At 42.3% G+C, this 27,031-nt stretch overlaps 1 protein-coding gene across 3 annotated transcripts in view; it reads left to right on the top strand.

Moving 5' to 3' along the window:
* Window positions 1-27,031, top strand: part of ELOVL6 (ELOVL fatty acid elongase 6) — a 77,839-nt gene that overhangs the window by 6,072 nt on the left and 44,736 nt on the right. The window contains exon 1 of one of the 3 annotated variants that reach the window (XM_032108530.1): window positions 5,508-5,578. The exons of the other annotated variants lie outside the window; for them this stretch is intronic. Within the exon in view, the coding sequence (XP_031964421.1) occupies window positions 5,523-5,578 (56 nt within the window). The 5' untranslated portion in view covers window positions 5,508-5,522. Of the gene's footprint in view, window positions 1-5,507; window positions 5,579-27,031 lie in introns of those variants that run through there. 3 annotated transcript variants of the gene reach the window in all.

The following is a 27,031-nucleotide window of genomic DNA, read 5'->3' as shown; positions in this document are numbered from 1 at the left end:
AGAAGAGATTGAAAGGTTATTTTTAACTATACATTAGCATTGTGTGAAATACAAACTTTTCACTGGCTTAGGCTATATCAACATGTGAGATGTTTATGTAACTGCATTACCTCTGTACTGTAAATTTTTTCTCGCCAACAGTTTTGTCAGCCCACTTGAGCCTTGCCCTGGGTTGGAGTGGTAGGGTTTTGTTTTCTACTGTGCTGCCCCATCACTGACCAAAGCATCCCAGACTGCTGCTGCTACAAGCTGTGCTGTTCCTGTTTGTGTCACAGTATCACATCTCCTGGGACTTCCTGGATTCACTGGGGAAAGCTGGTGCAGCCCCATGGGGAGCTCTGCAGGGACACCCAGTTAAACATTTCATAATCTGTCAACAGCATAGGAAACAGCGAGGCTGTGCTGCACCCAGGCTTATAGCAGAAGAAAATTGTATCAGTTCATGTGCAAGGTTTGCAAATGGTATGATTGCTTTCGGATCCAGAGTAGGAGTGGTACCTGCTACTGCTCTTCATGTTGTGCCTTGCACTGTGTGCTCCATTGCAAACTGTCACTTGCAAGTCTTGTTGACTTTTGTGCAATTTTTTTCCTGTGAATTTTGCTTATGGACTAGGAGCAAGGTGGAAGGACTCCAAAATCAACATGACCTGAGTTTGCCTAGGGAAGGGACCCAAGTCCTACAGAGCATGGCATGAAATGATGGGCAGAGCTTGCATCTGCTGAGAAGTCCTTGACCTCCTGTGGAAAGAGCTGGTATTCAGAGTGGGGAAAAAGAGGGGGAGATCCAAGTCAGTGGTTTACCTCATGCCAGAGGATTTGGGACTTTGCAGAGGACACGCAGTGGTTTATGCAGTGCATGGTATGGAGGGGAATGATACCTGAGGATATGGGGAGCCTGACTTCAAACTGAAGGCAGCCATAGCCACCTTTCAGAAGATGGGCATTGGTCAGGTGCCTGAGTTCCTCATTTTAATGGAAATCAAGGACCTGTGTCATCTCTGAAAATTTCTCTTTTTGCCTCATTTGCCCTGCTGCAAAATAGGGAATAATTCCTTTCTGGGGATATTCAGAGTTGGTTTTCTGCCATGTCACAAAGCTGATCCTGAGGTGGTAAGACCTGTATATAACTACATTAGAACAGTACAGAAAACACAATGGTCTTACACTATTACTGTGTAGCTTTACACTTGTACTAGCAGTGAAGAATACTTTATTCTTGCCAAGGATGTGGGGCAAAGTTTGTCTCCTTGATTGTGGTAACTGGGGACTGAGAAGAGCTGCTGTAATATTAGAGGCAAGGCAGTTTAGTGTTGGTATCATGGGATTAAACTGCAAAAGTCCAGACCATTTTTAATTGCAAATTTATGAAAGGAACTGTCCTTCAGATAGTCCAATAAAACTTCAGACTGATGATAACTTTTAAATAGAATTTTTAAAATTTGTTGGTAATTAGTTTCAGTATGTGAAGTCTGCAGAGTGAATAAAAAATGAATTGGACATCATCCAGGTTGTGAGCTTGTCAAATTGAATGTGTTGATTTTGATATCTGATGGCCTCAGTTACCCCTGGACATAAAACTTAAGGTCAGTCAAGAGTGTTATTAAGGACAAAGGTCTGGTCTATGTCTTGAGCCACCAGCAGTATAAATACACCTGGAAGGAGCAATCCCAGGGAGTGCCAATGAAAGTTTTAAGGGGAAGAAACAATGGGCCAAGTTAATTTTTGAAAAAATATCAGAGTGCTATTATTGAGGAGTCTTACCTTCTGACTAATAAAATTGCCTGGGTTTCAGGTTGTTTTTTTTTTTTTTTTTTCTTTTTTTATTTATTAGAGCCATTAAGAGCTGCTTAAGATAACAGTAAAATCCCCTAAGTATAAACAAAAATGGGATGCCAAAGTTGTTGCGCTGTGCCATTCAGATAGTGGGTTTATTAACAAATGTTTGCAAAGTCTGTCTTTTTCCTTATGTATTTTTCCTTTTAGCTTTAATTGGGAATTTACCCTCTAGGTCCCCTGATGTGATTCTTCTGAATGCTTTCTGAATGTTTACAGGTCCTCTGTAAACATTAATGGGAATTTTGTTGTTGCCAACATACATCATCTCCAGGCAGCTGAAAGCCATGGCTCTTCTTCCTTTTAGTTCTCCCTGGAGGAGCTGGCTGTCCAGCTCCTTTTCCATGTCTTTGCAGGTCACAAGCAAAAGAAACATTAGTTATTAGTAGGAAATGATGTAGACATCTTACATTTCAATTCCTTCTTGTTTCCTCACCCTCCTTGGCTTGACAGCCAAGCAGAAAACTCCAAGCTATTTTGTCCACCACATGGATCTCTAGATGCTCTTGTCTACCTTGACCATCACAAAGACTTCTGCTCTGCTGGCACAGTAGCTCTGGGGCTGCTGGCTGCCCTGGACCCTGTTGCACCTCAGCCCCGGCCACGGGTGTGGATGAGGATCCGTCCTGTTCCACATGCGTGTGGCATCTTCCGTGCTCACAGGCGGCCAGCCCAAACCCCCGGGTGGCTTCACTGCCTTTCCTAGGTAAAGGCAGAAGCTGTGAGGATGTGCTAAGTGGAACTGCTGATGAGAGTGTGCAGCACTGATTTCAGACTCATGATGAAACAGGTTGTTTAGCAGGTAGAAGTATTTCAGGATGCGGTGTTGTCTTTACATTATTTTGTGAGGGCATTTCCCCATTATAGTTTTTCCTAAGATGTTGCTGTTGGCACTGTCTGAAACAAGATACTGGTCTTGTACCCAGGATGCTCACACTTGTTAGGAAATAAAGGAAAACATTTTGCTGTAAGTAACATTCTGAAAACCAGTCCCCTGATGTTCATGAGAGCTGGTCCTTGTGTAATGGTGCCCCTGCATAAAGATGGTAGTTACAGTGAATGCCCTTCCCAGATCCTTCTGCCGATGATGTCTTTTGATCCTGCTCGGGATATTTGCTCAGGATGTTTTGTTTATTTTCCGAGATTCTGGTATTTGGTGATTACAGACAGTTTCTATTACTGTTCACTCATTCAGGTCCTAGGAGCACCTTGCAGGCGCTGGTGATGGCATTTGTCTGACCACAGATGCCTGCTATGTAAGGTGTCTGAGTCATCAGGAAGTGGGCAACGGAGAGAATTAAGTTTTATTGTAAAACCGCTCCCTCTCTTACCAGATGTAGAGACTCAGGGAACTAACTAGACCATAGTTATTTCTCATGATCCTTCTTCCTTCTTCTCCCCCATGATGCATTTTCTTCTTTCTTCTGATTTTTACTTTCTACCACCCTTTGCCCATTCCTCTTTCATGTTCTGTATGTCTTTTTCCCCTTTAGGAGCAGTCGAGTCAGCATCCCAGGTGGCTGGGCAAGCCCCGGATGCTTCTGTAAAACACCCTGCAGGGTGGGAATCATCTGGTGCATGTTTTGGCGTTGGGCTGGTGGAGCTGGGCAGCACGGGCCTGGCCCTGAGCTGTCTCTGGCTGAACAGAAAAAGCACTGCATCAGGGTAGTCCCACTGCCACCTTCTGATAAAGTCACTTGGTCCTTGATTTCTGGAATAAGGCAGTAATAACCAAAGAAGAATGCTTGCTTGTAGCTTTCCACAGCCCCATCGTATACTGGTATAAAAGGGCCCTCTCTTTTAAAAGCCACTTTCCAGTCACTAAGTGGAAAAATACTAAAAAGTCCACAGTAAAACAGCAGTTGGCTTCAGTATAAAAGATTTAGTTCCTGAACTTACGTGTGTTGGCTAATGTGACCCTAATGTAGCATCTGGTACGTAAAACAATTTTGACAATTCACATATTTTGAAATGGTCGTTACTGTAAATGGAATAATTGGAAAAGATGTTAGGATAAAATGAAAAGAAGTTGTGCCTACGTTTAGAAAAATGTGCCTACATTTAGAAAAAAATACACACCAGGCTGATAAGAGCTACCACAGCTTTTTACTGGGGGGTGAACAAGCAGAGCTCCTTCCTCTGCTCTCTGTAGTGGCATGCCCTTGATGGAGAAGAAAAATGGACTAGGGTAACAAAATAGGATCTGTTAGCATCTCTCACGTATTGGCATTAAAGCTGGGAGCACAGATTTTGGCCTTGGGCTTTCCAAATGCTCTTCTTGCCTTAGCAGTACCCATGGCTTCAGCTGTTGGGGTGTCATGGAGCATCTTCCCTAACGAATGCTGGTGGCTTCAGGGTAGGCATGCTACATGTGTGAGATACTGTGGGTGGTCCATTGCTGTTGGAAGTACTGTGAGCAGTCTTCATTGTTTCCAATAAATGGCATGTAGGATTGAGGGAGATTTTTGCAGACCACAGCCATCTCGCCTATGCTTGTATGATTATGGTCCAGCATTTTGTCTTCATAGGCTGTGTCCTGATGACCTTAGTTATGATCCATATTTATTGCTGGCAGAGCGTTAGACTCCTTTCCATTAAACGAGATAGTGTTGTATCTGTTTACAGGGGATACGAATTTGGCTTCAGACATCTTTGACCCACTTATCTTGTTTAAATTTTCAAGAATGAGTCCTGACTCGATGGAGTTTCAGGTAGTTTTCGTGTTGTAAAATAGCTGTACATCTTGGAAGAGGGACATTTGTGTTCACTGTATTACCATGAAGAGTTACGGTATTTTAAGTTATCTTTTTCCCTTTGCTAAGGTCGAGACAGAATTCCACAGTCACATTCTTGGTGAGTTAGATGCTTTAAGGACAGAAAGCTCTATAATGCAGCATTTCTAAGAACAGGAAGGATGTGTTGAAAGTGGTGGATCCGTACAGTCACAAGGGCTGCTCTGAGAGTTGCCCACAGCCATTGCAGCTGGAAGGCTTCCCAGATGAAAATAACCATTTCCAGACTTTCAGCTGAGGTGTCTCTTCTTAGCTCTCAAGTCCTGTGTGACACTAAAAGAAAGCAAGACTTTGGTTCCCAAAACTTTGGAGAGTCTCCCATTGCATGTACAGACAAAGTTGGTGCCATCATGCATTTTTCCTGGCTGCTGGATCAAATGCTCCCTCTTGAATGTCAGCCAGCCTGTGAGGCAACAAGGACAGCCTCCCTGTCAGCCAGGTTGCACAAGGGAATGATATCAGGGTGGGTTGCCTTGGGTTTGCTGGCACTGGAGTAGCTTCCCAGGGCTGAACTTTGGCCCCATGCCACACACATGGAAGCACTGCTACAGCTGTGTAAACTGAACTGCCTTTCATGACTCCTCCTGGGACCTTGGTCTCCTGTGGCAGAGTGGAAGGGACCAGCAGAGGCAGTAAACTGTCCCACTGCTCCAGCTGCCTTGCCTGCAGGCTGCCTGTGTAGCTTTCCTGAAAGCAGTCCTGGAAAAAGCACGGCATGGAGGTGATGTGTCTTAAGTAGGACCTGTGATGGCATCTATACTTAGGTGCTGGTGAGCCCAAAATGCTGCACCCATGCAGTCTGAGCTGTTTTGTTCTAGCTGCAGGACTGGGGACAAACACTCTTGTGAATTGGACAAACATCCCTCTCTTAACTGGATCCCATGGTCTGCTGTGATAATGCCCCGTGGTGTGGTCCCTGGACTATCCTGCTTGACCTGCTTCATTCAGAGTGGGTAAGGCACCCGTCTGGAGAACTATAGACTGTCAAGGACTTTCATTATTGAAATTGGGGCCTGGGATTCATCCAAGTCAGTGGGAGATGTATCTGTGATGTGAATGGGAAGGGGGTGTAAATACTTGTGGATGAGAAGTGAGACGGCTCTACCATTACCTGTAGCTTTGGTGCAGATAGAAATCTGGGTGCTGCTGAAATTGGGTTAAGCCACCAGCCTACAGGCTTCCTGCAGAAATACCAATGAAGAGTTGTAAATGCAGGATCTGTCTGTGGAGTAAATGGTTATATATGGGAGATCGCTAGAAAGCATGAAGACAAAACTGAAAAGGGCTTGTTTCCCAGAGATGGGCTTACATGCAGTCCTCTCTGTGCAAGTGCTCCTCTTCAAGAATAAAACTACCCAGTGTTTAGTGAGTTAATATGAGCAGTGTCTTAGGCTGCCTTCTGCTGTGCTCTGGGATAGTGGCTGGACACTGCAGAAAGCCTTACAGAACAGAAAGGGGAAAGATGTCATTTCAAGTCAGGCTGTGTTGACTCATAGAAGACATTCTGAAGGTTATGGATATATGTTAAGCAGGTATTAAATAGCTCTTGCTTTATAAATATCATTTACAAAAGCAAGTATCCTTCAGGCGCCAGAGTATATGAGTGTGAGTTAATTAGAGTCTGCATTTTCAAAGTGGTGGAACAACAGGATTTAGATCAGACAAACTGCAAATAAGTTTGCTGGTGACGTGAAATCCAGTGACTTCTGTAAAACTTCCTGGCTTTGTGCCTTGCTTTTTCTTCCCCGTCACTGCTTTCTGCAGCTGTGTCCCTTGGACTCAGTGCAGTGGGTTGTGATGTGTGTGGCCACAGAGAGGAGCGGTGCAGTCCTGCTCCCCATGGCTGTTGCGCTGATGGGGACATGTCACAGCGGTACTCTGAGGCACTCAGTCACTTGTTTTGCAGAGAAATGCAGGCTGGCAGGAGGAAGAGCCAAACCACAGGCTAAACAGGCTCAGTGGAGCATTTCATGGCCTGCAAAGTGACCAGGCTAATCCTGGAAACCTGCAGCCTTTATCATGACACCTGACACAGCAGCACAGCCGGCCTCCTCTGCTTTACCAGATTTCCATGCTCACATCACTGTCTTTCTAAACATGGCACAGATTTTTTTCTTCCTTAGGCTTAAGGATGGGGGGGAGGGTGAGGGCAATGGAAAAAATCTACATTAAAGCCCTCCCAAAACCAGTCTGAAAATTTAGAGGTCCCCTCACAAAGGGGTGGGGGCCCTCACACCAGGATGGTCTTCCAGGTTATCGGGGCTGTGACTTTGCAGTGTGAGCAGCTTTGTGGTGCATTCAGAAACGCTTGCCTGACTAACATACTGCTTACATTTGCTGACTCACTCTTGCGCTGCCTTTTCTTTCTTGTTCCCTGGATGTGTTGATTTTTATCTCTGTTACTAGGGCTGTGCCCCAGACACTGTATAATCGGCCTGTTTGTGTTTGGCTCCTGTGTTGGTGGAGGTATTTACATTTGGATACAAATGTTAATATCATTCACCCAGAAGTGAATAACAGCAACAAAATACTGGGGGTCTGAAGCCCCCTGGCATGGGAGGGAGGGCAGGGACATGCTGCTCTTGGGCAGGGCCGTCCCCAGCATCACTGCCTGGCATTTTGCACAACCACCTGCATTTGGTCTTGCTGTCTCTTCAAGCCCTGCTCCCCCAAACTGTTTTGAACAATGAATTTAAATTCAGAATCACAGAATATTCTGAGCTGGAATGGACCCATAAGGATCATCAAGTCCAGCTCTTAAGTGAATGGGCTGTTGGCAGCTTTGTGTTTTCACCTGCAGAAGATGCTAACACAGGCAGCCTGTGTCTAAAAGGACTTTCTAAGTGGGAGTTGTACATGGGTATGGCTAAGAAGCTCGGCAGAGCTGCTGGGTCCCCAGTGTCCTGCTTTTCTAGGAGAAGTATGGGTGATCAGAGGCCCTGCTTAGTACCGACCCTGCTTGTAGGGTGCTCCTGGAAGGGCTTCGTCTGGCTGCTCTTCACCAGCTGTGCTGCAGCAGCCCTGCATCCTCACAGCCCAGAATGCTTTCCCACTTTGATCTCTCCCCTGGAGCCATTAAGTGTCCGTGTCTGTTGCCACTTCAAAGAATGCCTGTTCTTGATATGCAGTGTTCATGTACTTCGGGAGGTACAGGTCATTTCTGACATTTCTTCTCAAATACCAGCGATCCTAAGAGACAGTCCTAAAATGAGCGTCCAGGTTAGTATGCAACAACTAGTATGTCTTCAACTTTTTCCCCTTTAAAGCCCAGGCTCCTAAACTTTTGTATGAGTAGCACAGATGGTTGCAACTGTCTTGTCTTTTCAATGGCTTCTGAACAAGCCACCATTTATTTTTCTTGTCCAGCTTGTTTAGGTCTAGTTTGAAGCCCACGTCATTAAGTTGCTATCACATAATGCTCCTTTCTCTTGTTTTAATCAGATGATGTCCAATATATCAGCAGTCCTCATGCAAGGAACGACACTGCATGGCCAATACCAGGGAACTAATTAGCAGACAGCATCTTCCTCATGGTTCAAAGAGCATTATGTATGCATTCCCCTGAGATCATACAACAGCAGCATCACCTTGCAGCAGCATTGCTGTAAACGAAACATGCTGTTTGCCTCTGTACCTTCTCCTTCCTGCTCACCACTTGTGTGTCAGTCTAGGTGCAGACAGACAGCGCTCCCCAACATTATCAAGAGGAATCCAGCGTCAATGGTGCCTTCAAAACCCTCCCTGTGTTGAAACTACAGCCTCTCTGTGCTGGTTTTGCACAGCCGTAGCTGAACAGAACCAGGCTTCTGAGTACATGGACACTTTGAGGAGCTTCAGCCTGGAAAGAGTTGCCTTTTTGGTTCTTTTTAAGCATGATTGTTTTCCTCAAGTTGAACAGTATTCATAGGATTTCTTATTGCAGGTTTCAGTATTCAGATTCAGTGAGATCAGTGATACTTAGCATTTGCAAACAGAAACTTCAGAAAAATCTTGGCATTTTTGATTGTGACTTTTGTAAGTGCTGGAGGGAATTAAACTTGCAGCTTCTCTTGTGTCTTCTGTTACCTGTTTCTTCATAGTGGAAATGACTGTCAGCTTCTTGAATCAAGCTCTGAAAGCCCCCCAGGCATTTCAGTGGCAATGCTATGGGCTTGTGCCCAGCTTTACTCACTTTAGGATTTACATTTTTGTCATTGATTCTGAATACTTTATGGACCAAGTATGTATTCAGACAATATCAGGACAATGTGTGCTTGTACACATACTTTTGTATACTTGTTAATGCACTTTTCTCAATCCCTTTGACAGCAGAATGCAGGCTACAGTCTGCTTTCGCTTGGAGGGGCATGCGGTACACCTGAAATCCACTGCTGCAGTGGTAGAAATACAGCCCTACCATCTGCCATGGACTTACCCAGACTACACTGGAGCAGGATAAAGTTTTGGAACGCTTGCAGTACATTGATGATATCATTGTGTGGGGCAATAAAGCAGACGAAGTTTTTGAAAACGGGAAGAAAATTGTCCAAATCCTTCTGAAAGCCGCTTGTTTTTACTGAGTCTCAAAAGCAGTGCCTGTCACCATGAACCCATACAGTGAAAACTAAATGATGAGCAGAGCTTTTGTTTTACATTAAATTAGTCCATCTCCTCTATCCCAGCTTCCTCTGAATTAGTGTTATACTTCTGACAAAGAGCATTTGGCATGACTTATTTGTAAGTTGTACACTGAGATTTATTTGCCCAAGTGAACAGAAACCAGAACAGACAATAATATGAGAGCTTTAATAAAGATGCCTTATCTTTATCAGTTAGTGGTAGTGCGTGTTCTGGCGAGGTCTGCTCTACTGAAATATTTCTTCATTTCTGTTGCCTAAGGTGAGCAATAAGCTTTTTCTTCAGCGTGACATACTCTCACAGGACTGGGTGAGTGGTGGTGCTGGAACAGATGAACTCTTCTCCTCCTCCAAACTGCAGCACCTGCTCCTGGTGGCATTTAATGTTCCCTTGTGCAGCTGGATGATGAATTTCTGGAATGAAAAGCTGCTTCAATGCAGAGTTTAAAATGGAAACCAGGACTTTGCCACCCAGCTTTCAAATTACCTCTTTTAGAGAGTTGAGGAGAAGGTTTTGTTGCCTTACCAGACTACCCTGTAGGCTGGAAGCCCTAAGCCTGCTCCCACCCTGGTTGGCCTCCAAACTGCTAACTCTTCAGTGTTGTGCCATATCTCCTCCCCAGCCCTAAGATGGCCACTTGGCTTTTTCTGTAAGATAAAGGAAGAGGTTTGTACCGCTGGAAGGTGCTTTAGGCTGCAGGCAGAGTCAAGGAAATACCCATATATTAGTTACATGGATAGTTAGATCAGATTTTCCAGCTGTTTATTTTACAGGCATGTTGAGACATCTTAATGCAGTTAGAGGTTATTAAGTCCAAGTTGTTAATTTTAATGATTTTAATAGACCTTTAGCATTCCTGTTTAATCCAGTACTACTTACTGGCCTGCACTGTATGTTGATACTTTTTAAAGCTTCAGATTTGGCAGCTCTCTGAAAAAGTACTTGTGTTTCCCAGATACTTGGATGAATTTCTTTCTGCTGCTGTTAACCAACATAGACTTTGTACCTGCATTTGGACTAAAATTTAAAGCCATCCGCAGAAAGGAGCCTGATGCTGTTGTTGCAAGCAGCATCACTGGCTGATTTTGAAAATGGTGTCTGTATGTGTCTGCCAGGCAGAGGCAGTGGGTGGAAGGCTGATTGAGAGAGAAAGAAACAGATTTGGTTTGGTTCAAATGAGGCATAAAACACTGTACCAGCCAAGGAGGTCTGAGAAGCTGCCCAATAGACCATGCGACCTTGCTCACTGAAGTGAAGCCTAGCACAAGAGGCTTTCAGCCCCCTTCAGATTCCCTGGGAGAAACATCCTGCTGGCTACAGCACAACAGAATAAGTATCAGCCACCACTTTTTTCTGTGTTGTTTGGACATCTTTTCTTTAGGCTTAAAAGTGTTTCTCCACTAATTCAATTTTAAGTTTCAAAGTTTCTAGACTACATTAGCATTTAATCTGCCTTTTACTAGCTGGCAATTTCTATCCTGATTTGCAGTGATTAAAAAGTAATCTAGGTAGGATTTGGTGGTACTCCAGTATTCAGGCATTTTGATCTTTTAAATCAGGTTTTAAACTAAATGCACATTATATGTACACCTTATTTAAAAAAAAATAGAATCAGTGTTTCATTTGTAATGTAAGGACTATTGATGATTTTCTGATTTACTCAGAATTGTAGAACTGTAGCCACACAATGAGGGAGTGCTTTTCATTTGACTGTTCATCTTTTCAAAGGGGCACCTTTTGTGGCTGAAAAGTACAAAAGCAGTCTTTAAGGCTTTGCCTGTGGCTGCTGCAGTTTTGCTGTTGTGTTTCAGGAAGCAAACCCAGCCCTGCCATGCTTTACTGAGGCAAAGCTTTCATAGGACAAGCTTTTCCTGTACCATGAGCCACTGTAAAAGAATACTAACTCAAAAAGAGAAGAGACTCAAGGCCATACAAATAAATGTTTCTCTTACAGAGATTATTCCTATGTGACTTCCTTAAATATTTTGTCAAGCATTTCTGTCTCTTGTTTTCTTTAGTGTATGTTGGCACTACATGTCTGCTGACTTTCCTTGGATCACCCTTCATTGTTTAATAACTTGAGGTAATGTGTGCAAATCCTGGAATTTATATATTTGACTGATTTATGAGTAAATCCATCTCAGTGTCTGTTTAAATCTGCTTGAATCTTAAGCGGTGATGATGTTGATATCTTACGGATGTATTGCAGGCATATTGCGGTACTTGCACATGACAAATTTTGTTTAATTATGACAAATTACCAAGGGGGAGTGCTGATTTGGGTACATGACGTGGACCTGTTGGAGTGAGTCCAGATGAGGCCATGAAGATGATTGGAGGACTGGAACACCTCTCCTATGGAAACAGGTTGAGAGAATTTGATTTGTTCATCCTGGGGAAGAAAAGGTTCTGGGGTGATCTTACAGTAGCTTTCCAGTACCCAAAGGGGCTACAGGAGAGCTGGAGGGGGACATTTTACAAAGTCATATAGTGGTAGGACAAGGAGTTATGGCTTTAAACTGAGTGTAGATTTAGATGGGATATAAGGAAGAAATTCTTTACTGTGGGGGTGATGAGGCACTGGAACAGGTTGCCCGGAGAAGCTGTGGATGCTCTATACCTGGAAGTGTTCAAGGCCAGGTTGGAGAGGGCTTTGAGTTACCTGGTCCAGTGGAACCTGTCCTTGCCCACAGCAGGGGGGTTGGAAATAGATGATCTTGAAGGTCTCTTCTGACACAAACCATTCTGTGATTCTATGATTTTCCATAAGTACACCATTATTAGTATTCATGTAAATTTTTTCTGGGTGCTTATTAGTTCATGAAGGGCTACACAGCACTTTCACTGGTTGAATTCAGTGATTAAGCAGCTATGAAGAAACCAATCTAACCAAAGCTGTAGTCTTTGGTTCCTGCTGTCAGTGCTTTGTCCGTATGATTTTCATGGCTTGCCTCTCACTTCATGTTATTATCTGTTTAGCTTAAGATATCTTTTGATCTTTGGCTTGTAAGCAGAAGCAATAAACACTTCTGTAATGTGCCGAGGGCTTTGTAGAGAGAGGAGTCTGTTGTGCCATTGGGTAACTGTAGAGTGAAATAGCTTATTCCAGTAGACTCTGAAATATATTTAAATGGTAATCCTATTTCTAACCCAGGTCAGGCAAATAACTATATTTGGACTCCTCATCAGAGGTTAGTGTGTTATCCAGTAGGCTGCAGTCACACTAATGTTTTATTGCCCTTGAGTAGAAAATGGTGGCATCCTTGAGTAGCATCATGCAGTGTCTCAATTTTATGGCACTGCTCAAAAGCAAATGTAACGAGCATTGTTTTGTAAAGACTTACTGTACCTGCAGTCACTGACACATGGGGATAACTCCTGTTTCCATTTCACTATGCATGGTGTGTACTCTTGTGTTTTATGTCATTGCATTTTACTTGGTACCAGCCTGGGCTGTGGTCCTGCATGAGATAGTACCCTTTCTCTCACTCTGGGAGCTGCTTTCAGTTCACCTCAGGGTGAAGATGCAGCAAATCTGCATGCACAAAGTGAAAGATTGAGGCCCAGGTTTCAACTATATTAGAATTTTTGAATATTGAAAAATTTTTATTTTGGTTCTTATTAATTTCCTACAGTGAATGTGAACTAGGTCTAAAATCCCAACATGCTATACATTTTTAAGTTCATATAAATTCGTTTCATTGAATTCAGAGAAGGTTTAAAACCTTTTAGGGTTACTTTTTCCAAGTGAAATATAGAACAACACTGTTACTGTTCTTTTGTATATAATTCCATTCTGTGGCTTCTTCTGTTACGTACAGTACATTTTTGGTATTGTTTGAATAACATTCCTAAGTCTGATAAGAGGTTAATTTAGAAGACCTTATTCTTAAACTTCTGTCATTTTAGCAATGTGGTCTGGAATATATCAGCAGAGTTTCCAGCATTATAAATCAGTCATCTTCTGCAGGTAGATTCATAAGTCAGAACCCAGTCTTAAGTCAAGTAAGTAGGTAATAAAGTATCAAGTACAGACTTCCAGAATCAAAAAGCACAAAGGTTTAAGCTAAAAAAGTACAGGTTTTAATGAGATGTAATGTTCTTACGTTGCAGGAAAAGCTCTCCCAAGAAAGATCACTGTTGTCTTTAGGTTATTCTCTAGAGCCACGTTTTTTTCTACTAACAGCTAATCTCTAATACAGCTGCTGTTCAGTTATAAAATAATAATTTTGCTTGAGACACCCAGGCTCTCTTCTGTTATTTAGTATTTTTTCTTCTTGCTCTCCATGGGTGGGACCATAATAACTGTCCTACTATTCAATAGATGTAGCAGACCAAATACAGGCACAGTAGTATTTTGCCAATTTTCTGACAGATCAAATAAGGCAAAATCAGGTAGCCAAATTCCTGAGGGCATTGAAACTTCAATAAGTGATGTGTGGGAATCTGGATGCTCTGCATGGGACTTCACATTGGAGTTAACTGTGGAGACAGACTCTGTATTTAAATGGTGATCTTTCAGAAGGTGATAAAATCATACCTTAACTTTTACATAAGCTGTTCCTCAGTAACAAAAGGTGTGGTGCAGGAGCCTGTACAGATTGGTGTGACTAGACTAGAGTGTCCAATACAGAATGACAATAATGCTGTTCCATACTACCTATTATCAGTAGAAGAATGATGGACAGCCCCAGCTGCAAACTCATGTAGACACTGCATGCTCTTTCCCCATTCCCATGCTTGCAGAACTGTGGAGAGATCCATCTGTTCTTCTCTGCACTTCAGTGTCTGTGTGGGGAGAGAAAAATCACAGGTTTGCAGTGTTTTTAGGCTCAATCACAGCCTTCACAGAACACAAATTTTGAAGTAATTTTAGAAGATCATAATGAATGAATCCGCTAGCCTTGTACTTCTCAGTTGTTAGAATGATTACGTAATTCTATATTAGATTTAGTTCAATTCAGTATATTTTAGGCAGTTAAAATAGCAGGGCAATAAGCAGGAAGACTGGAGAATGAGTCCAGAAGAAAAAAAAAATTACCAAAACCTGATCAGCGTCTCAAAGGTTTAAAAAGTTAGCTTATTTGCAAGGAACTTCAAGCTGCCGTTTCCTGTAAGGCCAAAACAAATTTGCTGTATTCTGTCTAATCTTTTTGGATCACTCCTTACAGCTCGAAAGTGTAAAGATGGCTAAACCTGAATTTGCTTAGTGGTCTGTAGAAAAGGGCCTTGTATTTTTAAACCTCTTCCTTTCAGGCCAGGATGGAGAGAATTAGAAAAAGAAGAAGAGAACAGCCTATGAAGCATGGTCTGGACCTTTCTTTGCAGACCTGATTAACCTGGGGAGCTCTTTGCAATTACGGGTTTGCCTTTATAGGGTCTCTTCAATGCTGGGCTTCATGTAAACAGAAAATAATTGGAGAAGAAATACAGCGCTCTATTTCCATTGCATTTCCTGTGCAATGCTGTGGGTGGAGCCATTTGGGAATTTTCCCTTAATTGCACCTTTGGTTGGGAGTGGGGTGTTGATTGAGCTTCAACAAGGCCCAAGTTCTGGGTCCTACACTTCATCCACAACAACCCTGGGCAGCGCTACAGGCTGGGGGGAAGAGAGGTGGGGAAGTGGCCCAGCGGAAAATTACCTGGAGGTCCTGGTCAGCAGCCAGCTGAACACGAGCCATCGTGTGCCCAGGTGGCCAAGAAGGCCAGTGGCATCCTGGCTGTATCAGCAACAGTGGGGCCAGTGGGACCAGGGCAGTGATGAGGCCACACCTCAAGGGCTGTGTCCAATTCTGGGCCCCTCACTACAAGAAAGATACTGAGGTGCTGGAGCGAGTCCAAAGAAAGGCAATGGAGCTGGTGAAGGATCTGGAGAGTTAAATCCTATGAGGAGCGGCTGAGGGAGCTGCGGTTGTTTAGCCTGGAGAAAAGGAGGCTCGGGGGACCTTATCACTCTCTTGTACAATTACCTGAACAGAGGGTGTAGCCTCATGAGGGTTGGCCTCTTCTCCCAGGCAACAAGTGACAGGACAAGAGGTCCTTCATGCCATGGTCTAGTTGACATGATGGTGTTCAAAGGTTGGACTTCATGATCCCAGAGGTTTTTTCCAACCTAACTAATTCTGTGATTCTATGGCTGATTTTACCTCCACACCTGCCTACACACACCTTCTCAGAAGTGATTAAGGCAAATTGCCTTGTGTGATGAAAGGTGTTTCAGCTCAGTTTGCTATCTAAAAAAACTGAGGGCTGAATTCAGTCCTCAGTTATGCAAGAGAAGTTGCAGAGAGATTGTGACCCTCTTGCCAGCCATGGGAGGAAGAGCATGGTATGAGCTTGGCACCGTCCTCCCTTTAGGCATTCCCAGAGAAGTATGCTTATGATTATGGCTTCTGCTGGTTGCAGGTTGCCACACTGGTTGGGGAACACTCCCCTGCCCTTTGGTCACACATGAAGTTGTGTGTGTTGCACAAATAAACATTACCGTGTATAATCCTTTGAGTTCTGTGGGATGAGCTGTGCCACTTGCCTTGGGGCTTTCTGTTTGTTGTCATGCTGCAGTAGTAATAGTAAGGACATAACTTCGAATCGGAGGAGGATGAGACCATCTGAGGCAGGCAAGTCCTTCGAAAGTTTAGTAAGTGCCAGCAAAATGAAACTAGGACATCAGGGTATCCATAACCCCTTGAAAGTTCAAGGAATTTGTGCATAATTAATAGCAGTAACCAAAGCAGAGCAGCAGGTAAACATTGGTCTTGGCTTTATTCTGGCAACTGCTTGGTATGTCCATTTTCCTGACTGAGAAGGAGCGAGACCAGACACAGATTTCAATGCTATCAAACTCAACTTGATGCCACTGGTAAGCTTTATCACTGTTGAAGATCTCAGAATTGTATCGTTGTTTCATTTGGCTTCAGAGATGCATTAGTTCTGAGGCATCCAAAGGAGGAATTTGACTGCATATACACACAAGCCTAAAAGCTTCTAGAATTGCCCAAGATGACTAAGATCTTTCTAGAATTCTGTAGTGCTAATTCAGAGGAGGGTGCAGGCAGTTGTTCTCAAAGTCCCCCTGTAAGTCTGCAGTTAAAAACTATACATTTTTGTGATATTTGCTGGATTATTCATCTGGATTATCCAGAGTATGTAGCTGTGCTGTAGAGATGGATGCATGCATACATGTAAACTTCTGAAAGGCAGTTTTTATGGAGAAACAATGAAATGACACAGTATGGGGATTACTACCAAAAAATGCCTTAAGACACAGAAAGGTAAATGAAAAAGAAATACATGTTCAAACTTAAAATCAATTTTTTAGTGTATGTTTGTTTGTTTGGCTGGTGATACATGCACTGTTTGGTAAGATGATTTTTCGTGGCGTGATTGAGATGTGTGCGTCAAGATCACTTTGGTTGGATTGCAAGTTTCTGTGTGAAGTGCCACTTGGCTTCTGCCCCCTAAATTTTCATTAAAAAGCACTTTATGATCATCCAACATGAAGGGTGAGATTGGATTGATAATATATCCATACCTATAGAAAAAAATGCCTTTTGAATCTATGCACATGATGCGGAATTTTTTTTTTTACATAGTTGTGTTTGGAAGGATGGTATTTAAATTACAGCCTAGAATAATTACAGGAAAACAAACAATCACATTCATGCATCTTATGTTTTAGAAGTTCAGTTTCTTAAATGTATTTGCTGAATAAATGTCACCTTCCTGGAACTTGCACAACCAGGCGATTAGTTCACTTGCACAATCGAGCAATCCAAACAGGCAGGAGGACAAAGATAAACTTGGTCTTGTAATGATAATGCCAAAGGCATTTATTTTTGTGCAATTAAAATTTCACCTCAAAATTGCGTAGTGTGTTGTTTGCAAAGCCTTTCCTTTGATGCTTCAGCCTCCTTATCCCAAGAAAGATACGTAAAACGTGTTAAACTGAGCTGCACTTTGGAGCTCTTCTGGGCCATGGTTCTGATGAGGCAGTGGTTAAGGTATTAGGTGGTGCTTTTAGTTGTAGCTATCCTAAGTTTGTCTGCTTTCATATTTCTTCCCAAGGGCTGAGAATGACCTCCAGTGAAACATTTGTGGGTAGCTTAACCATTTTGCAGTTAGTCTGGTGCCTCGACCTCTGAGTGCTTTCATATTTGTTTTTTATAGCAAGAGGGAGGAAATCCCAGCTTTTCTTGATTATTTTTAATCTTTGATGAAGTGCGTTTTAGAGAAATCAAGTGCACACAGCCAGTGTTTAATTGTACATCCAGTGTGCTTTGTTGAGCTTTTGATGGGGTACCCTTCCTTCTTGGACCAGGGTAAAAGAGCAGAGGAGGCTGCTGTTGGGATAAGTTCTTTATTTTATAGTCTCGTAGCTTTCTTGAAGGCAGAGTTCGAAGGGGGTTACATGATAAAGGCAAGCAGCAACAGCAGCAGCAGGCAAAACCAGCTTGTTCTTCTATATGCTCTATATACTCTATATACTCTATTTTCTAGACTCGATACTCTAGACTCTATAGACTCTATATTTTTTCTTACAGAAATGTAGATTATATTTGTTAACTGACCCAAAGATTAACATATGATTCTAGTTTTTCTTTTCTTAACCTATCCTGGTCTAATTCCAACAGTCATTAAGTCTTACACAAGTGTAAGATTTGTGTATATAGTTTCTATCAGCTCTTATTGTTTATGTGAACACTCTATCTAAAAAATGTGAGCAGTATAGTTCTATCTATATTTTGTCTGAAGTAAAAGAATTCTGTGAAAAGGTAACACTGCTGCAGCAAGAACTGTGTTTAAGATCTCTGCTGCAGCTTTTTAATGTTTAAGGCTCTTAGCATATACTTCTACTAAAAGTTAAAAAATCTGTATTTCTATTTCACTTTGGTGTGGCTTCATGTATTTCAGCTTGTCCAAAGGTTTTAATTCAATCCCTGTGCTTTGGCTTCCCTCTGGGCCTGAGTCCAGAGGAGCTCTCACTCCAACAGTGCTTGAGGGTCCTGTGATTTCAAACACCTCTTTTGGAGGATGTGCTGGTGCATCAGCTGTTGCTGTTATGGACAGGTCAGGTTTTTCCTTCCACAGAACATGCTCGAGTCAATGTCCAAAGAGACTAACATGGAATAAAGGTAAAAAAATTGTTTTGGATATTGAAAAAAGAATATTATTCACGTATCCAGCATTGACAGTATTGTTGAAAAGATGGAAAAGTTGTGAAAGAGTTGCAGATGATTCAAGGGCCGCAGAAGATGCCCTCTGAGGAAAGATTTAAGCATTTATCTGATGATTTTATCCTAAATTGTCATGTTAGCGCCAGAAAGGAAAGAAAATACTGAGCACTGAAGAGTTCTTCTATCTTGTAAAGGGAGGATGAACAAGGGTCTGTGCCTGAGAAGCGAAGTCCTATGCACAGCATTTGTGAGTGGTAATAAGCCTGATTATGCATTGAAGCAAATTAGTAACCTACATAATGAGAGTACTGTAGAATGTTTTGGTGCCTAGGAAAATTTTGTCCTTTCCTTAAGTGTTTCCTGTCAGTTCTTCTTGTGATAGTCACATCTTTAGAAAAAGCATATAGTCTTATCAGTCTCTAGGAAGAAGCCTTTGATGTAGAATTTCTGGAACATCAGTAGTGAAACAAGGTTCAGAAATTGTATTACTTTAACTGCCATTCACAGTTCTTCATTTGTACCATTTCACGTGTTACCGGTGTTCATGATGGCATTCTGGGACATAAGGCTCGTTGTCATGTAAACAGCTGCTGGAGACAAGATGCATCCCTTTCTTTACTCTTGTTGTTCACAGGATCAGCTTAAATGTATGTTCAGTCTGTTACCTGTATAGTTTTATTACATTAGATTTATTTATTTGTTGCTGTGGATATAACAGTATTTAGAGATACCATTGCCTTTCATTTTTCTCTGGATTATCATATTTGTTTACTTATACCTTTAACCAAATTATTCAGCCAGAATGTAAAGCTAAAATGAGGGAAGTGAAGAAGCTAAAAACACTGAGGCCACTGAGCTTTGGTGTGGGTAGCAAACTACTTTTTCTCTAAAAGCAAAAAGTGTTAGCTGTGGGTAAAACCAGGGGATGACAGAATTTTTGATCAAATACTGCTACTCAGAGCAGCCACTTGGGTTTCAGAAAACAAATTGTCAGATAAAATAGTACTAAATACTTGAAAAAAAATTATTAAACCCTCGTGAATTAAGTTTGCATCAACCTGTAATTTTCTGCCCGATTGCTTGAACTGAATTGAATGCTGCCTCGTCTTTTTTTTTTTCCATAAGACACTAGTTCTGAGAGTTTAATGATAACAATTTAGAAGCACTGTTTGCTGATTCCTTTGTGGGCAAACACAAAAGAAGTAGACTGGGGACATCACATCTGAATGCTGTCTGCCATCACAGGTGTGATAGGGTTGGTCTGAGAAAGCAGTTCTGGGGTTTGTTCCAATAAAATGCCCTCTCCCCCCTATACTTCCCAACATCAGTAGGCACAGTGTATATATGGGGGGTGTGTAGCTATCGCTTTCACGCAGTGCGAGAGACGTAGATGTTCCAGAGAGTAAATTTTACAAGCCTGTCTTTCCTAAAAGTTTGTGTTAGTGAAAAGCCCGGTACTGGGTTCTTCTGGAGCAGAGGCAGTGCAGTTGATGGTGGGCAGCAGAGAGGAGCCCGTCTCTTACGTAAAAGACATTTCCCCTGTCCAGCTGAGCTCCGGGCGGTCCCTGTGGGTGCTCTGATCTAGCAGCAAGTGACCTCATGCTCTCTGCGGGGACACAGTGACTCAGTAGCAGACAGATCCCATATAAACACCGTAGTGCTGATTGGAGAGTGCTCAAACACAGCAGCCAACAGGGATTTGAGCAGTGTCTGCACTTGAGAAAATGAATCAGAGGCAATGAAATAAACCACCCTAAATGGCTGGAAATTAAAAAAAAAAAGACCCAGCAACCAAAAACAAACCTCACAAAACAACTGTAGCACACTGATCTGCTCATTGAGATATGTGTGTGTCTCTGTCTATCTCTCTTTCTAGTAATCTTCTCTGCTGTTACTTGGTATGTCTGATTTTTGAAAGACTAGGATTGTTTTTTAATAAGAAAGTAACAAAAGCACTATGTTAATTAGTCAATTGTTGTGGAAGCAGCCTGCTTATTTTAGTTTATTGTAGGAATAAAATATGCAGTTAGGTCAGCAGAGACAAGCTAAGCCTTGTAAAGCTGCTTATGTTGTATTAGAGAACCTGTAAAGTAAGGGGAGGCTCATTATTTCTTCTTCAGAGTTATTTCAGGAATGTCACTGTGAAGTTCAGAAGATCCCACTTCAGAAGAATCCCAAATACTTGAAAAAAAAGGAATTATCATTGCAAACAGTGAAAAGATCTGTCAGTATTTCAACAGTACCATACCTTGCTATTTGAGGAAAAATATAAGTACAGAATAAAGCGCCCCATTTCTAGAGAATCAAAGCTTTGTGTTCAAGCAGTGCTGTAAAAGTGCACTTTCTTCCTGTCAAGTCATTGAATTCAGGTTCGGTTTTGCTACAGTGAGGTAATTCTTCTGTTGCCTTTGCCTTGTAATATCAATATGTTTTGGAAGCTGCCATCCAGTGTGTTTAGAATAAGTATTTCAGTCAATAAACAAATAATTTGAATGCGGCTGTAGTTGAGATGACAGCACTGACTGGTGGTGTGGCTTCCTAGAGAAAAGCACTAGTCCCTCATCAAGACACCGTAGTGTCTCAAAGGTTTTGTTAGTTGAAGCTTTTTTTAGTGTTGAGGGTTTTACCTAGAAAGTTGTCTGTGTGCAAGCAGGTGTTTATGCAAGGACCAAAGGGGTGACTCCATATCCCAGCTGGAGATGAACGAGTGAAAGCACAGAGCAGCTGGGTTATTACTGAAGGGTGCCTGTGTAATTTAGGCGAAAGCCATTTTGTTTATGTGGTGTCAGGTTTGGAGGGTTCTTAACTAATTAAATTGAATCTTAACGTGACAATCATTACTCTGCTGCAATATTTGTGTGAAATCTGGAAATGGTGGGAAAAGAGTGCCTGTGAGCAGGCCAGTAACTATGGAGTTAAGGCTGCACCATGTAATGTGAAAGTTTCTCTTTGAAATGTGCATGAAGTGAGATACCTAATATTGGATATCTGCTGGGTCTCAAGGTTTTCAAAGTGACTGATGGTTATAATACCTCCCTGGGAGTTTCCTAGTCAGAAACACCTTATGAGAGTCTGCAAAGGGTACTGAGCAGCTCTGCTCTGAAAACCAGACTGGCTGCCAAGGTCTTGGCATCTGAAAGCCGCAGGCATTTACAGTCACTATCTCCTGCGACATCTAAGACAACATCGCTCAAAAACTTGTTCTTGGCTCTTTCATGTATTGCCAATTGCTGAGGCTCAGTCATATGCATGTAAATGTAAATATATGACAACTTCCCAGTTAGGGCAGTGACTGGTTTTTACCAAAGCTGCAATCCTTTTTCTGTAAAAAAAAAAAAAAAAAGCTAGAATTACTATCTTATATGATGACTAAAAACTAAGTCTTGATCATTAATTTTTAAAAATTGATGAAATAACAGCACCCTGCAAGCATGTCATTTATCCTACATCTGCACATGTGGACGTTGGAAGACCGTAGCCTGTAACTACATTTGAAAGAGTGCTCTGATGATAGTGTAAAATCCACAGAAGACTGGGTGCCACTTGGCAGTTTTAATTTCATTTTTCGTGGCCAAAACAGTGGTGAGGGTTTGTGAGATCTCCCACCATTAATCTCTTGCAGAAGATAATCCAGTCCAAATAAAACTGTTCTTCAGAGACTAAAGAAGGGGAAAGCCTAGGGTAGGCTAGGCAATTGCATTTATTGCACACATTGCCTATTTTGTCAAAATCAGTGCTTGCGGAGTGGGCTTGTTCAGGATTCGTTGGGCGTCTGTGTTGTGACTCTGAGTAAAGGCAAGAGTTAGATGGCAAGGTGAAGGAACATGGTGCTGGAGGTATCATCCTGTTAGTGAGAAACATAACCTCGGTCAAGCCCCACGTGCAGTCATAAGAGAAGGGTTGCCAGCTCGAGTGCTTGGAATTTCTGTTTGAATAATTTTGTTGTGCCTACCCATCCTAAAGTTCCCCATGAAAACTTAACAAGTCCCAGTTCATTTAAATCCTTAAGCAAATAATTTTGTTGCATGTCCTTGTCACATTTTACTGTCTGTGAAAAGGTAGCAATATGTTTTAAGGCTTGCACTGGAACGCTGTCAGGGTGAATTTATTAATTTTCGTATGTGCTTATGTATGGGCTGAATTATATCAGTACCAAACAGAAGAGTATAATTTTTTAAAGGAGTGGATACAGTATGTGTTGGCTACTGCTGAAAGTTGTGTGTATTTTCATTTGCTGGACTGACAAGAGGGCACAATATATCAGGATTAACATGGTTCACATCCCTAAATGCACTTCTGAACCTAATGAGTGACTGGCTAAACCTTAGACACAGTATGATCTTTTATGGGTTTAGTATTTATTTATTTTTCCTGTTCTCTTTACAAGTGTGCTAAAAGCAAACAATCTCTGACAGTGAGTCAGAGAGGCTAATTGTATCTTGCACAAAAAATCCACAAGCTTTTTCAACTCCAATTATTTCTCTTCCACCTTCATGGAATTCATTGCCAGTGAAAGATGCTGGGTGAAGTGTCCTGAAATTTTCTGACCACAGCTGTGTAAAAGTAGCAGTGTCCCTCCTCGGCTTTGTGTTTCTGCTGAGAGGAAATGATAAGGCTGTTTCTTGCTAAGCATGGGCTTAATACTACCAGCTCGTCTCATGCAGATTATCAAATAGTCTTCAGGTAGTAATGACCTTTGGTCATGGTGAGTATGGGCCAGATCTAAGCTAGCAAACTGTGAAAGGATCTATATCCCATTACCAAGCCACTATCTGGTCTTACTCATTAACATTTTAGTGGCAAAAGTTCAAATGAGAATAGTCATGAAACTAATTACATTGAAGTGCATCTGTGAGTGGTAAAGACAGCTGACTTCTATGCATCTGAATAAATTCAGTCTATGTTAGGAAATGTTATTCTGCTTCTAAATGAGAGAAATACATTGCAAATCACGAAGACATATTGAAAAGGAGAATGTAGATGTGCCCCACATGTGATGTGCTTGATGCTGCAGTTCCCTGATACAGTCAGTTAATGAAGTGAATAATCAGAAGTGCACTTGAGTAGAGGCAGGGTCTTGGGCAATATTTTGTGCCTTATTTTCTCCCACAGACACCAAAAAGTCTGCAAGGTAAGAAAGATTGTGGGGCAGGAGGGTTGGCACTGACTTGGGTAAAACCAAATGCGACCCAGTATCGAGACTAGTTTGGCTATATAGAGACCTGGGTATAACGAGAGTGAGTCAGGAAGGAGAGAGAAAGGGGAAGAAGTCTTGAATCTGTTCCTGCTAAGTTCTGCTGTTGGACAGCATTTCCCCACAGAAGGGACTCAAAAGCACAGGTAAGACTGTGGCCAAGTCTATTCTTTAACGCAGTCTTCTGTCTGTAAAATGGCAGAGTGTGAGAAGAATGTGAGCAGTAACAAGGTTACGCAGGCATTTAAAGCAGATGAACCACTTTATGTAGTAATTACGGCTGGAAGTCAGCTGCATTTACCAACAGTCCACTGTTAGGAAAAGTACTGTATATGGGTAGTTGTTACTGTGAATCTCTCCATATTAACATGTCTTTATGTGTCTCATAATGCTGTGGCATTTTGCACAGGTATGAGAAATGAGCAGAAAAAGATAGTTTTCCCTCTTGGCTTTATTATCTCTGATTTTTGTGCTGTAAGCAGGCTCCAACAAACAGTTGTGTTGCAGGATGTTGCAGGAGGTGGGGGTCTCCAAAGTTTTAAGAAGATGATGCAGACATAGAAAATACACATTTATTTTACATCTGGATAACTAAACTGAGATACTTCAAGTGACCTACAGTGAAGTTCATCAGGTGGTACTTTCATATGTAACATACATGATGCATCCAGTGAGCTATTGTAAACCAAAGATGAAGCTCAGTTACTTTTGCTCCTGGTAAGTTCTGGTTTTGTTTCTGTTCTTCAGACACACCCTAGAGAAACCTGCACTGGAGTAAGTATAATGGGGTTGTACAATGCAGATTCACAATGCAGACAACCTGGCACCAGTGCAAATTACAGTCTTGTAGCACTGGCACAAATGCTAATGAAATGAACTGTAATGGGTTCAGCTGGGTTGTACAGGCCAAAAATTAATAGAAAGAGACGAATTGGGTTTTTTCTTTAGTGGAGTGTAACTTGCTCTTACTTTGTATGGAATGTTCCTCAGCAGCCTAGGGACTTCTCAGTTTTTCTTGGGAAGAAGCTAAGCTGTAGTGGGACCAGGGATGATGCCACCTGTGTGCAGTGAGTGGAAATCACACAAGGAAGTGGGAAGGCAAGCCTGCATTGATATCTATCCCCTTCTGACTCCCAGCTAATGCCTGTTGTAAGGATGCAGAGGTTGTAAATGGCTTGAATTGACTCCTGTGGTTGACCACAGCAGGAACACGGTCAGATCTGTAGTTCCGCCCTTGAGATACCTTTGTTTAACTCACTCTTGAAGGCTGGGCCATGTGAATTTTTTAGATGAGGAATAGCTTTTTGAAATGTTTCTTTTTCACTTACTAAGCAATGTAGATATAGTCAACACACCCATATAGGGAGTGGTAATCTTTCCAATCCAGTCAGGAAAAGGCAGAATGAAACACTTCAGAGGTACTGCAAGCAACCCCAGGGAAGGGGAATAGGTGTTCAGTACAATTCTGCCTGTGAATAAGTCACACAGGAAGAGAGATCACTGAAAGCTGATCAGTCCCTTAAGAAAGGTTGCTTAATCAAGAAAAACCATTGGATAGGGACTTGGGAGACTAAGAAATAAAGTAAGATTGTTAAAGCTGTTGAGTTTTGCTGTCTGACTTAGGGATGTCAAATGACAAAAACAGGGTCCACCAATTAATACGCAACTTTTTCAAAGTGCTCTGAAATTTTAAGGAATTTTCTATTAATGCCCCTAAGCTTGGACCAGACCTAAGTGTTTCTCTGGCAGTCAGAGAGAGGTGAAAGCTTTTCTGGCTTCTGTGCAGTTTCACCACGTATTTTGGCAGTGTTTGGCATCCTCTCTCTGTTATTTCCCACTGGGCCTGTGCAGATAAAAAGGACAGGATACAAATATGCTTGTTCTTTGACAGGCAGTAGAGCAGCTTTGCCTGCAGCATTTATGTTTGGCTTGGAGTTGCTGATCTGTGTTTCTCAGCTATAGAAATTGGTGCTTTCTGCCAGTTTATGCCTGAAGCAAGGGTCATTCCCTGCCCTCCCTTCCCAATAAGTTGCACTAACTTTTGTTTGTGCCCAATGAAGGACAGTGAAGCTGGTGATGGGTCTAGAGGGTAAGTCCCATGAGGAGTGGCTGAGGGACCTAGGGTTGTTTAGCCTGGAGAAAAGGAGACTTAGGGATGACCTTATCACACTCGACAGTTATGTGAAAGGAGGTTGCAGTGAGGTGTGGAGTGGTCTTTTTTCACAGAATCACATGATGATTTGTGTTGGAAGGGACCCCTGGAGATCATCTAGTCCAACCTCCCTGCTCAAGCAGAGTCCCGTAGCACATGTTACTCAGGGCTGTGTCCAGTTGGCTTTTGAATATCTCCAGAGAAGAGACTCTACAACCTCTCTGGGCAACCTGTTCCAGTGCTAAGTCACCCTCATAGTAAAGAAATTCTTTCTCGCATGGAACTTCCTGTGTTCTAGTTTCTGCCCATTGCCTCTCATCCTACTGCTTGGCACCACCAAGAGGAGTATGGCTCCATACTGTTTACATCCTTCCCAAGTAACAAGTGATGGGGCAAGAGGAAATGGCCTCAGGTTGCACCAGGGGAGGTCTAGATTGAATATTAGGAAGACATTTCTTCACAGGAAGGGTTGACAGGCACTAGAGCAGGCTGCCTGGGGGAATAGTTGAGTCACTGTCCTTGGTGGTTTTAAAAGTCGTGTAGATGTCATGCTTAGGGACATGGTTTAGAGGTGAACTTGGCAGTGCTGGGTTAATGGTTGGACTCGATGATTTTAAAGGTGTGTTTTGGCCTAAAAGGTTCTGTGATTCTGGTTTTTTTTTGATACATCCATGGTCACAGCTAGAGAATTATGTGGAAAAGCACATTTAGCACTGGGAGCAAACACCAGCTTGGCAGCCCTTTTTCCACCCATACAGGTTTATTGGTGCAGGTCTCTCCACATCACCTCAGCCATGACCTGGGCTGACCTGAAGTGAGAGAGTGACTCAGTTAATTCCCTGTCAGCCCTTTTGGCATCAGCTGCCACAATGGCTGAGCTGCCAAGTGCCATCAGTGCAGTGCAGTGCTGTCCTTAAAGAGGTCTCTTGGGAAGGGGATTGAAACTACAAAACGCTTGTCAACATCAATTGGTAAAAACTTCAAGACTTACCAAGTCTTGAGCTCAGATAAATATTGTTATCACTAAGAGCCAGCCTCCCTTTTTTCTTTCTGCCCACACAGTGTAGGGTCAAACTCTGAAATCTTTACCCTCTTTTTATTCTGTAGTGATGCATAACAAATGCCACTGATCCAAACCAAGCCAGACAAAAATATGCTCTTATTACAAGGGACAAATTTGCTAGGAATGGGCTAGCACATAGTTTACTGTTTAGTTCCCAGGAACGCACTGTCAGCCCAGTCAATGCACTAATGCAGCAAAGCATTTCGG

The sequence above is a fragment of the Corvus moneduloides genome, chromosome 5, assembly GCF_009650955.1.
Source record: "Corvus moneduloides isolate bCorMon1 chromosome 5, bCorMon1.pri, whole genome shotgun sequence".
NCBI classification, from domain to species: domain Eukaryota; kingdom Metazoa; phylum Chordata; class Aves; order Passeriformes; family Corvidae; genus Corvus; species Corvus moneduloides.
This window is presented reverse-complemented; position numbering and strand designations above follow the sequence as displayed.